Genomic DNA, 13,261 nt, shown 5'->3' with positions numbered 1-13,261 from the left:
TACATGGGTAAATCATATTGATGTGGACTAATCCACCCTGGGTGCCATTGCAGAAAGGTGCTTTTCCAAAAGAAAAAGGACATGTGCAACTTGTGCAACATGTGCAACAGTTTGCAGTCTTGCTAATATTCAGTGAACTTATCTCAGAAATGAGTGTTTCTGTTGAATCTTGGGCCGCATATAAATAACCTTGCTTTTACTAATCTAAAATAACAGCTCATGCTTTAAATAATGTACTTACGGCAGAGTAAACGTTTGGCTCTCGGCGAAGGCAGTCGCACTTTTCTCCTCTCCTCCTTCCCCTTATCTTCCCTGCTTAGCCTCTTGTGTCCTTGTCTTGTCTCGTGTGTATTGCTTTCCCTGGAGCACTCTCTCACAGCCTGTTTCTAAAACCTAAAAGAGAATTATGGATTTGATCAACTGGTCTCTGAATGCTATTGACACCCTTTTCTCAACGAGAAGTCTGGGCTCGGGAGAGCCTGAGTGCCCTGGAGGGACTTTCCCTGCCGGATACACGATGGACGGGTGGCAGAAATGGAGGGTTGTGTGCCTGGCGGGACTGTCAATCGAGGACGCTGAAGATATCTACCTATTCGGAACCATGATAACAGGGTTCTTGCTGATCGGAGCTGGCTTGGCCCTGGCTTATCGGAGAATTAAGAAAGCGGAACCGGCTGTTCAAACCCCCCCAAGGCTGCCCGCTGGGATTGAAATGATGGGACGAGGCGCGACTTCTCAGAAAGGGCTCACTGAGTGCAGCACGGTTAAGAGCTTGGAGAAGCTTACGGCTGCCGTGAATACTCAGAATAACACCTTTGAGCGTATATTGGATTACATCAAGGAGAAGTTCACTCAGAATAACATCTCTGAGCGAAAGTTGGATTACATCGTGGCACAGCTCACTGCAGTTGTGAGTTCTCAGAATCGATTCTCTGAGCACAAGAATGACAAGACCACGGAGCGCAAGTTTGATAACATCACGGAGAAGCTTGCAGCTCTCCAACGGGAGATTGAGAGACCAGTGTCGGAGTGTTAAGCTTCGCAGCTTTGAAATTCTCATGAGTTGTTCGCATAAAAGAAAAATCAACATCATAATGTGGCTATCCCTTCGGTGCCAGCTGTGGGCTCAAGGCTGGAGCCGAACAAAAACTCCCTGATAACGACTGTGTTTTGACTGTTCTTCCCACTCTATGCAAGGCCACCTGGATTGGCTGGTAGTCTGTTTACTTAGCCTGGTAGGGCGAAGGACACTGTCTCAGCTGAACTATGGACACGCACACACATACACTTACACTGATAAGCACTCACTTATCCCCCTTCCCCTTCCAACGCCTTCGATGCCTGTTGCCTCCTGGGAACACGAGGCGGGTCTGGGCGCGCGCTGGAGAGACGGCGCAGTGGCAGGATGGCTGCAGTGTTGCCTGGGATTACTCCTCATCCCCTACCCAACCCTGTTGCTGGTCACGTGCTTTATAATGTTGTACTGTGGACATTTATGCAGTTTCTGTGCAGAGGAGTTTTTTTGTTTCCTGTTCTCATGCTGTCCTCCTATAGCCCAGCATGAGTAGAGGTCTCTTTTTTTCCTCTTGTACTTTCCCATTGTAGTGTATATTTCTGTGGTTTTTCTGTAATGCAACCGTTCTCTGACTTGTATCCCCATGTGATGTCTGTGTTGTGTGTGTGTAAGGTCGGGGGGCGGGTTCATTCCACTGCAGGGCAGTTCATTTGGGTAACATGCCCGACTCCAAATGGAAATCCTACTGAGGCACTTTTGAATTAAAATGTATTTAACAATAATGCTCCTAGTGTGTTTAGGTCTTTATCATGTGAATTTATTTTAATTTGGACTTTTTATGCACCTGTACTTTGTTTTTAACATGTATAATGTTTTGCTTTAGCATGTATGGGTTATATAGCTGCTAAAGATGTTGGTAGATTGGTGCCGACATTTGGTATTTAAGTCAGACTTGCTGTGTGTTTGTGAGACCATGAAGACTTAGAGTCAGAGGAATCCCTCAGCAGTTCTGATTACACATATCACACTAATTATGATAGCAATATAATAACACTAATTAGCAAGGCAGTCTCACTGTATTGGTCACAGACTTACAGTATCCTTTAGTGTCTATCTATCTATAGATAGGACACTGAGCCTCATTTATTAATATGTGCTTGGCAACTTAACTTGCATGCAAACCTATGTTTTTCACCATTGTGCATATGTTAGTGAAAAAGGTTTTCAGAAGCAACAGGCTTGTCAAATCTCCATACAATTTGCATACCATCATCTTACTACCCCGCCCCCATTTCTGTAAATAAGGAAACACGTTTAGCGCGGTGAGATTGCTGTAAGAGAGAAGACTGCATCTCTAAGGACCATGTGATCTGCTAGCCTTAGATAATGAACTGAGAATGATGAAAAAAAAGAATCTCCAGCACCCAAGTCATGTAAGTGATGACATCATCAATGATAAAAGTAATTAAAAAAGAAAGATAATGACACAATGAAAGTGAAGTGATACTTACTACTTCCCCTTCATTTACTGTAGTATTTTTTGTGTGTGTCGCACAAAAAATTATTGTAATTCTGAGCATTTTGTGGTTTATGGAAACAGAAATAATAATGACCAAAAGTCAAAAGTAATAAAACAGTAGTTGTTACTGTTAATAGTAGTAGCAGCAGTAATAATACTAGTATTCATTCATGGCCTTGTTTCTCTAAAATCACACCAAACTTTAGTACAAAGACACTGGCTAATTAAAGAAGATGCCAGGCTGGGTTATCACTGGACACAGAAAAGGTCAGTCGAACCTATGTCACAAAATTCAGGATGAGACAAAACGCACAGGCTGATGATGTATGACAGCATATCAGAAAATGATGAAACTCTGCTTCTCTCCCCCACACTCTGAATACAAGTGACATCTGTGGTTTATAGCTTGAAATAATTAGTGTAACTGACATTGCAAAAGACAGAGAAGCTTTCTCTGTGCTGTGGGGAAAGTATTTCTGTGGTCAGGAGTGGGTCATGTATGAAATGATAATACAAATAATGCAATAATAATGAAAATTAAGAGGATATGGACTGCAATGTCTGCCAAAAAAAGGAAAACCCAGATGCAATTAAATAAACTTATGTATGAAAGGCCCTGTGATAAATTATATCAGAGCATAATCACAATAAATATATTTTCATTTTTAATATGTTAGTATTTTAATATTAATATTTAATATTCTGTTTAATATTCTTTAATTGAATTATTAAATGAAACCAATGAGAAGTCAGCTTTCTGTATTACATTTATTAATGACCTAAAATATCTTAGTAATCTAAGTAACTTCTAAATAAGTTACTTATGTAACTAAAATGGAAATCCTGGAACGACAAGCTAGTTATAAGATTATAAAACCCTTGAAATTTTTCCAACATTATTTTCAAATTTGTAATATGAATGATTGTTTTCCTTTGCTGAGGTCATAGAGAACAAAAATACATTTTTAAAAATTATATAATTTGATTACCTAGGAGAGAGGGTTAACTCTAACCTATTAATACATATACTATCTGTATAAATTTCTCCTCTGCCAGTTACATCTGTTATCTGCCCATCTGTCACCCCAATATAACCCACATTTGCTGCTCTTTTTTTTTTTTACGTTGTTTGGTAGGAGGAGCTAAAACAACTCTTTTGATGTTGAAGGTTCTAGCGTTAGATTTAGGACTGGGGTCATCGCTAATGGATTAAACCTAAATGACAGACACACCTGCAAATGCAAATAAATAATTTCAGTTCTGTTGTACTGTTTAACAACAACTAATTTCATAATGTTTCATATACAGAAATAAAATCTAGCATTGCGCGAGAGTCACAGAGTTGAAAATAAAACTGTTTTCCATCCTGAAGTGAAGTTAAGGGGAATTTAGAAATCTAAAATCAGGCAGGCAGTGTGGTGCAGCATGCTTACACCTAATCAATGCCACATATCCAGTGTTATCCAAGGCCACCATGTGTTGAGCTCTGAGCATCTGGCACATAGTGCGCAACACACAGCTGTCTGGCTGGCACCAGAGGAAAAGTCCTGAGCATTGAGTGTACTTTGGAGAGAGCCCAATTCCAGCATCAGATTTCAGAAGTGTGCCATTTGACTGATTACATCAGTGAAGAGGATTAAACTGTGATTTTATAGAATGCTTTTCTCATGGCTTAGCAATTCTGAGTAAGACACATTCATTTCTCTGAGAGCAGAGTTAATAACTTGCAATTTATTTCGAGCCTCAGAACTGTGCTGGTGAATAATGGTTTGAAAGGTTGACGTTGGAAGATTACAAACAGCTCCCACAACTCATCATAGCCGGTGTCCCCGCAAGAACCCCGTATCCCAAATTTTTGGCAGTTTATTTTCTTTTTATTGCCTTTGACAGACGACATTATCTTCCACGTGCAGGGAAGGTTTCATAATGTAGAAGCAGAGTTAAACGATTGATAGGCAGAATCAAACTTTTTTTTTTCATGAAAAAGTTAACTTTCTCAAGAAAATGAAGGTTTCTGCACAACACCAATGACACATAGTCACTGAGTGGAAAGCAATATAGCTGTGATATTATCCAGCACCAGATGGAAGGATTACATAGGCTGATTGCACCTGCCAAACAGGTCACCGTTGGAGAAAACTAGAAAACAACATTCTAGTGAACAGGAAATTAAAAATGACAATAAGCTGACAAAAACTAATGGGTTCAGTCGATAAAGGTATAAAAAATTACCTCCATCGACTGAATAAAATAATAGAGTCAACTAATTTCAATTAAAGTCTTATAAGTTTGTTTATTACCTCCCACTGCCAATTGCATTGTTGTTGATTTAAATAACACACAATAAGGCGTTGATTTAATAGGTTTTTAAATAAAATCTTAAGAGTTGGTGTATGAATTTGTTCTGGAGAACAAAGAAACAATTATCTGTGATATACAGTTGTGGTCAAAAGTTTACTTACACTTGTAAAGAACATAATATCACGGCTCTCTTGAGTTTCCCGTTATTTCTACAACTCTGATTTTTCTCTGATAGAGTGATTGGATCAGATACTTTGTCACAAAAAACATTCATGAAGTTTGGTTCTTTTATGACTTTATTATGGGTTAACAGAAAAAAGAAACTAAAAAAAATATACATACAGCAGTGCTAACATTTGGTTACATATCCCTTATGCCAGGCTCACACTGTGCGATTTTTTCAGTCGAGCGATTGAGCTCCTGCTCAAACTGTACGATTGACTCGCAGGGGTTAGAAGTTCATAGGTCACGATGCAGGGTCTCACACTATGCGACCCGATGCTCTGATGCGACCCGAGTGCTCACACTGTGTGTCCATAAAATGAAGGTTATAACAGAAATTCTGTCGCTCGCTCTCCCTCTTTGTCTTTCACTCACACAGACACGCACACCACCTCCATCAACTTTGCTAAATTGCTAATGAAAAACATTGATCAGGCAGCTGTGATTGAGCAGCAATGTCTATCCAACTATTTTCACGGTTGTTGTGGTTGTGATAATTTTGTGAGGCCACATCAAAAAGGCTCGGATGAGCTTTCCAAAGTTCTAAAAGTGCCTCCATCGCTTGTGTCCAAATCACACGCTGCACTGCCGTGCTGCGCCGTCTTTTTTGCTGACATTTGTGTTTGCGCGTGCGCAGTGTGAGAAACTGCGGTGACACCCTCACGACCAAGCGATTGATGATCGGGAGCTGGTTGTGAGGTGTTAATAGCTTCTCGTTACCCCACGTATACTACAGGATGCACGACGCACGATGAAGGCCAAAATTGGGCCGATCATCAAAACGGTCGCATGACTAAAAAATCGGCTCAAAATGGGCCAAAAATCGCACAGTGTGAGCCCGGCATTAGCCATTTTCACTGCAATTAGATGCCTTTGGTAGGGATCCACAAGCTTCCGGCAAGCTTCTGGTTGAATCTTTGACCATTCCTCTTGACAGAATTGGTGCAGTTCTGTTAAATTTGATGGCTTTCTGAAGTGGACTTGTTTCTTCAGCATTGTCCACATGTTTTCAATGGGGTTTAAGTCAGGACTTTGGGAAGGCCATCCTAAAACCATTATTCTAGCCTGATTTAACCATTCCTTTACCACTTTTGATGTGTGTTTGGGGTCATTGTCCTGTTGAGACACTCAACTGCACCCAAGACCCAACCTTTGGGCTGATAATTTTAGGTTATGTTGAATAATTTGAAGGTAATCCTCCTTCTTCACTATCCCATTTACTCTCTGTAAAGCACCAGTTCCATTGGAAACAAAATAGCCCCACAACATAATACTACCACCACCGTGCTTGATGGTAGGCATGGTGTTCTTGGGGTTAAAAGCCTCACCTTTTCTCCTCCAAACATATTGCTGGGCATTTGTTTCGTCTGACCACAGAACTTTCCTCCAGAAGGTCTTATCTTTGTCCATGTGATCAGCAGCAAACTTCAGTTGAGCCTTAAGGTGCCACTTTTGGAGCAAGGCATGCACGGCAGCCTCTCAGTCCATTGAGATGCAAAACATGTTTGACTGTGGACAATGACACCTGTGTTCCAGCAGCTTCAAATTCTTGTCAGATCTGCTTTTTGGTGATTCTCGGTTGACTCTTCACCCTCCTGACCAATTTTCTTTCAGCAGCAAGTGATAGCTTGCGTTTTCTTCCTGATCGTGGCAGTGACAAAACACTGCCATGCACTTTATACTTACAAACAATTGTTTGCACTGTTGCTCTTGGGACCTGCAGCTGCTTTGAAATGGTCCCAAGTGACCATCCTGACTTGTTCAAGTCAATAATTCACTTTTTCAGATCCATGCTGAGCGCCTTTGACTTTCCCATTGTAGCATTTGTGGGTTTTTGTATCCAATGACCACTATTTAACTGGCCTCAGAGAAGTCACCAGCTGTAGTCACTCATAATCACTCACAAGAAGTAGAGAGGCCATGCTATGAAGCTCATTTCACTGACAACATTCTAAGTCACCAAAAGTGCTAATTCATGTTGCTGTATGTATATTTTTGACCCATAATAAAGTCATAAGAGAACCAAACTTCATGAATGTTTTTTGTGACAAAGAAGTATCTGTTCCAATCACTCTATAGGAGATAAATCAGAGTTGTAGAATTAACAGGAAACTTAAGAGAGCCATGATATTATGTTCTTTACAATGTGTATGTAACCTTTTAACCACAACTGTACAACCGGTCAATACAAATACTATACTAATGATATAAAAAATATTTAAAGCATACTATCATAAGGGCAAAATGTATAAGTGTAGTACAGTAGTGTACAATATGCAAATGTGAATATGACCACAAAATAAAATTCACACAAGACACAGTAATGAGCTCACTATCATGGGTTATTAAAGTCAAAGTGACAGCAAGTTTGAAAGGCCACCTCTCCCAGTCACTTAGCTCATGCACCTGTCTTCAGCCTGCCAACATTCAATTACACCGCCAGGGACCAGACATGACAAGTGTTCACACCTGTCGCCACCCAGATCCAAGTCTCTCTCTTTTTTTTAATGACCACACAGCCAGGCTCATGAAATCTTTTTTTTTTTTTTTTCTTTTTTGAGCAGGCGAAGGTCTCAATATTATGAATGATGTTCATTCACTAGTCTTTCTATGAGATAAAAAGATCAGACTGCTTCTGTTACATGTCTGTTCTATTGGGTTACGAGGCACAGACACAGATATAATCATCTGTGATTCAGAGTGTGTTTGGGCTGTTATGCAAGCTGTTTTTTATCCTTGAAGTTCTGTGCTTTAGCATATTCAGTAAAATGCATAGGAAACAAGGCTAAAGTCACAGCTTTAATTTGACAAGGTTTACATCAACATAGAAGAAACTGATATGCAAACAACAGGAGCTGGCAGGTAGGTGGAAAAAACAAGGAATTTTAATTGCTTGGTGTAACATAACAGAAAGGGCAGGAGAGTCCAAAACTCTGACAACATCCCAAAGCAAAGAAATACCAAATACAGAAAGACAACAAGGTAGATTCAGGGACATTAGAAAGCAAAGATGAAACTAAGTAAATACAGACCCCAGGAGAAAGGTAGCAAGGCACTGGTCAACTCAATAAGGAAAATAACTATCTGGGAAACTGGATGTAGGACAGGAGTAAAATAACAGAGCCTCAGGAGCAACAAATCTTCACAATAAAGTATGAAGTAAACTGAAAGATGGATAAAGAGTAAACTGACACAGATAAACAGAAAGAAAGAAAGAAGGGGGAACAAAGAGAAAAAGCCACACACTCACAAATTGACATCTTTCGCTAATGTATAATCCCCAGTAATCCTAACACAAATGAGGACATGTTGAGGAGACCGACGCAGCCGCAGGGAGGACATGTAAGCTCAACATAGAAAGGCCCTGGCAGGTCATTGCACCACTACACTACACATGAAATAAATAAATAAACATAGTAGATGAGCCATAGGGGTGGTTGGTTATTGCACTACTAGCAGGTTCTGACTAAAGACGTGTCCACTAACCTACAAACAAAGTTGACAGTAGCAACATTCTGTCACTGGTCATTTTAAATTGTATATTATGTAAGACCGGGGTCATGTCACAGCAATAATACAAAACTAACTGTGAGTTCATTGCAATCTAAAACTTTTATATTTAATGAAGCAATCTTTAATATGTCATATTTACCAATGTTACGTCCCTCTGCAGCCTCTAATCTGCTCAGTGTGTTCAGCTGGTGCTAATTGGCCACACCTAGTCAGGTGTGGGTAAAAGCATACCTGAGGCAAGCTTCCCGGGGAGCTCACTAGTCTTTGCCTTGGTGGCACCAGCCATTTTAGCTGACCTGATATTCCATTTTAAGACAAAACCTCTGTTCACCTACACTCTGGTATTCGTCTCCTTTTTTTATGTTGCGGCTTTGAGCCGGGTCGTAACATAAGTGGGGGCTCGTCCGGGATATTTGGACATTTTAGTGGAGATTGAATATCAATTTTTTGTATTGCTTTTAAGTGGGTGAGTGAAGGTGTTCACTGTGATTGAGCAACGTCCCTTTAGTCAGTGTGTTTCAGCTGGGTGGCTGTGCTGCCCTTCCAGTGAAGCACTCGTTTGTTGTTTTGCTTTGTTGTTTTAATTTGTTGTTTTTGGTGGCTATCCTGGGTGGGGGTACGCTTCGGAGTTTGGTAGGAGACTATATCTCTGGTCTGCTGCCTGCTCTCGAGTTCGCCAATATATTTATAGAGGCATTAAATGTGTTTTAAGGGTTTGCGAGTGTAGAAAGAAAAAAGATTCTTTCACACATAAAGTAACACAAATAAAAATGTAGACAGTTTGTGCTGTATAACTTAATATATGCATCACTGACTGTACCTAACACTGGAATACTTCATTAATTTTGCAAAAACTTCTGCTCAGCTTCAATATTGAATTTCTGTGACAAAGTCTAATCATTCCAGCCTTGAATATGGAAATTGACTGCTCTTTCTTTTAGTAATTTAAAGGTTTGGGTGGTAGGTTTGGAGAAAAGAGATGTTTTGATAATTTCACTTTGTCATGGAGAGACATTCTGTAGAACTGTCTGAACTGGAGTCCAGTGATCCGCTGACTAACTGCTCCTTCATTTGTACCCATGGTTGAACATTCACTATAAATAAGTACATTAAACTTGATCCCTCAAGTTTCATCTTGTAACCACCAGATTTACTTTAGCCATGGCACACTTTTAGCTTGGAGAATTGTTTTCCAAACTTTCTTAGTTGGGTACAGAAATATGCTCTCAACCAGGGGGGTAAAATTCCAATTCAGGGTCTGTGAAACTTTTTTTAAAGTTAACTGTCAATGGCAATAAAAACTTCAAAGTTGCCTGACAGCAGAAAAGAGTCTCTCCATATGGTGAAGTGTTCATTAAGCCTTCATGAAAATTTGAGGTTGAAATAAAAAGAAAATGGCTAAACAAAAACACAAGCACTGTGATGTTTTCATAGATGCTTTGTAATTCAAAAAGTTTTTGTTTTCATTTATATGTTGAAATTGATGAAATCTGTACAAATATGAGAGGATTTCACAGATACCACAAAGATACGGATATAGAGGCACTGGTGGATCATCGTATTAAACTATTTGCAGGAGAGCGATACAGGAAGGAAGTAAAGCGGCATTGTTACACTACTGCACCACGTGCAATAGTGTGACAATGTATAGGGATAGGATAGGGAGACAGGATTGATGGATCCATAATAATAGTAATTCCATTTGTTAGCAATAACATAATAATTATCACTTACTGAACTAGACTTACTGGATGTGAGCACAAAAGATGACTGTGAAATAATAACAAAATCAGATTAAATAATCTGCTAAATTTGTTTATAATTACTGCAGTCTGCTGTGTTTTTTGTCAATAAGATGTAAATTACAGAAGCTGTCACTTTAATTATCCTGGTGGGATCTCTTCTTTATTCGTGTTTCCAGGATTGTATTAAGCCACAACCAAACCCCCTTTTTTAATATCCATCCATCCATCCATCTTTCTTTACTTGGTACAAGTTACAGTGAAGCAGTCTAAGTAGAGATGCATTCACCTTCCTTTCCACATGACCTCCTTCAGGTCTTCTGGAAGGACACCAAGAGATTCAAGAGGCATAGTGGTGCACTGTTACCTCACAGCAAGAAGGTCCCTAGTTCAACTCCACTACCTGGCCGGGGCCTTTCTTTGTGGAGTTTGCATATTCTCCTAATGTTTGTGTGGGTTCTCTCAGGTACTCTGGCTTCCTCCCACAGTCCAAAGACATGTAGTTAGTGGGTATAGGTTAATTGATGATTCTAAATTGCCCATAGGTGTGAATGTGAGTGTGAATAGTTCTGTCTCTCTGTATTAGGCCTTTGTACCCTGCCTCTCTCCCTATCACTGCTGGGATAGGTTCCAGCTCCATTACGACTCTTATAAAGATAAGCAGAAGAGGATGGATGGCTATTCTGTATTTATCTGAGGGATCATGTATAAAATGCTGCAGAAGAAAACATACATCAGATGCAGTAGCCCACTGTTAAATCTAAATCGTCACAACATCAATGGCACATGTCGTTAAGCCCAAAAACACTAAACGTACAAAGAAAAATACAAAGAGAATGATATTAATCAAATAAGCATGCAGCATAATAATTACTGTAATTGTGGACTTGTGAAAAGAGCTATACAAGGAACAATGTTGAAGAAGAATAAAACAATCAGGTTCTTGTAATGGTGCAACTGCAACATTAGGAAAAGATGGAGCAGTAGACATCCCACCCTGGGTATTTTCTTCAGGCGCAGCAACTGTAAGGTTTGCCCCTCCACCTTTTTTGATCATTAAAACCACAGTGAGCTACACAATTCTTGTTTGTTAAAACTCACAATTTATGGTCAATAAATATATAAATTACATTCTACTTTGACTTATCTTACTAGTTGTTTCATCTTATCTCTCCTCTCTTTTCCTTTTTCCTATAGTAGTTATTAAAAGGATCCAGTCCAGATATGCGTAAATAAATAAATAAATCCAAACGTCTATTTCTTTATATAAACATTTTTATATGTTAAATTGTGTGCCTTGGATTAATGTTATTCATTATAATTGATACTGGTAATCAGATCTAAAGATTTGTCTTGAAAACAATGCAAAAACCTGCATAGGCTGATACAGAAAATTGATCTATTCTGAAAGAAAGAGCCCCTCGACTTCTGTAAATGTCTGCCAGCAGCCAATGGGTAGTTTTTTCCATAGCAACCCCAAGGGCCGGACAATGAAGCCAACACAAAAGTCCCATAAACTCAGTGGACACTTTAGGCTTAATGGGGACATTATGGTGGCCAAATATATGTTCTATTCTGTCTATGTTTTATATAGATAGCAGAGTTAAACACGGATGTCCCAACAAAAGCTAGGATCATGTAATGGTGCAACATGAGCAGTGTACATTCAGACAGAGGTCTTTATAAAACCCAAAACCCTGCACTCTGTGATGGAGATGAATGAAAATGAAAGGTGATACGCGCCGACATTTCAGCAGCACTCACAATCATAGTTTATGGCGCTCTCCATTTCAGCCACGTTCTGGAAGTTTTGTCCTGTTTCTAAAGGGCAGCAATGACATCAAACCCACAGGGAGGCAGCCATTTAGCCATCCTGCGACAGATAGGGGGATTAAAATTTGACAGAAGAACTGATTCGAATAACAGATAAGGGGAGGAACAATAGCGTAATGTGTGCTGTCAAGCAGAGGAAATTTGAAAGGGAATCAGACCCTGGCTGTCAAGAAAGGTTTTCCTTTCTCTTTGATAGCCGTTTTTTTCTCCAGACATCTGAATGGTTGGATCTTTTTTGAAATCTTAGGTATACTGTCTGTGTGCTTTTTTTCAGTTCAAGATACAATACCTTGTCTTTTGTCTTTTTTGTGGCAGTAAAAAGTATCAGTACACAAACAGACTTTACAAAACAAGACAACAAAATAAAGAAGTTTTTTGTTATTTTTCTGTTAATTAACTAATTCATCAAAACCTGAATAAGCTGACCTCCAAACAGGCAGTTGTAGGCGAGAGACTTAAAAACACAATTTGTATATAATATTTGTACTTAAAGACAAATTAAAGAATGGTGGGAATATATTAAATGTTAAACTATAGTCATAATTATGAAATCTGTCCCAGCAGACAAGGATCACATGTGACAAGATATTACCCCGGATGACAAAATGAATAGGTACAGCCCGGGCATACTTCCCTTGCCATGCACACCTGTACAGTGTTACTACACTAGACACAGGTACCGTGTATTGTGTGCAGTTAACTCACCTGCTTATTCTTTTTATGTACTAAGATAAATCACCAGACTTTACCATCAAGGCAAAGGTACACTTCAGTTCATCCCTCTGGGCCAGTTGGAGTTGACATCACAGTTACATCACTGCAGCTGCATGCTCATTCTGGTGGAAGACAAACGAAAAAGAAACTTAAAACAAACCTGGAACAAAATGTCAGAAGAGAAATGAGACCAGCTGTCAGAGGGCTTGGTCTGAAACCCAGCATTTCTTATGTTGTATTGAAATATGTTAAGTTCTAGTATTATTAGTATTATTAGTTTGTCTTAGTAGAGTTTTAGTCTACTTTATTTCTTCTATGTTTCCTGATTTACGAGTCTTTTCCTGTCCTCTATGTTGTCTGTCTTATCCTCTGTGTTTTACTCTCAGTTATGCCAGTGCTTTA

The 13,261-nt window shown here is 39.4% G+C and overlaps 1 protein-coding gene across 1 annotated transcript; it reads left to right on the top strand.

Annotated features, from left to right (window-relative positions):
• Positions 1-332: 332 nt before the first annotated feature.
• LOC148097966 (uncharacterized) lies at positions 333-1,036 on the top strand. The gene has a single exon (XM_087830778.1). The coding sequence runs from the start codon at positions 407-409 to the stop codon at positions 1,034-1,036; it is 630 nt and encodes a 209-aa protein (XP_087686904.1). The 5' UTR covers positions 333-406.
• The last annotated feature ends 12,225 nt before the right edge of the window (positions 1,037-13,261 follow it).

The sequence above is a fragment of the Neolamprologus brichardi genome, chromosome 17, assembly GCF_056152115.1.
Source record: "Neolamprologus brichardi isolate AB-2024 chromosome 17, ASM5615211v1, whole genome shotgun sequence".
In the NCBI taxonomy this organism is placed as follows: Eukaryota; Metazoa; Chordata; class Actinopteri; order Cichliformes; family Cichlidae; genus Neolamprologus; species Neolamprologus brichardi.
Note: the sequence above shows the minus strand (reverse complement) of the source record. Positions and strands in the feature narration are given on the sequence as shown.

Coding starts and splice junctions, on each gene's coding strand:
- LOC148097966 (XM_087830778.1), top strand. CDS start 407: ATGGATTTGATCAACTGGTCTCTGAATGCTATTGACACCCTTTTCTCA.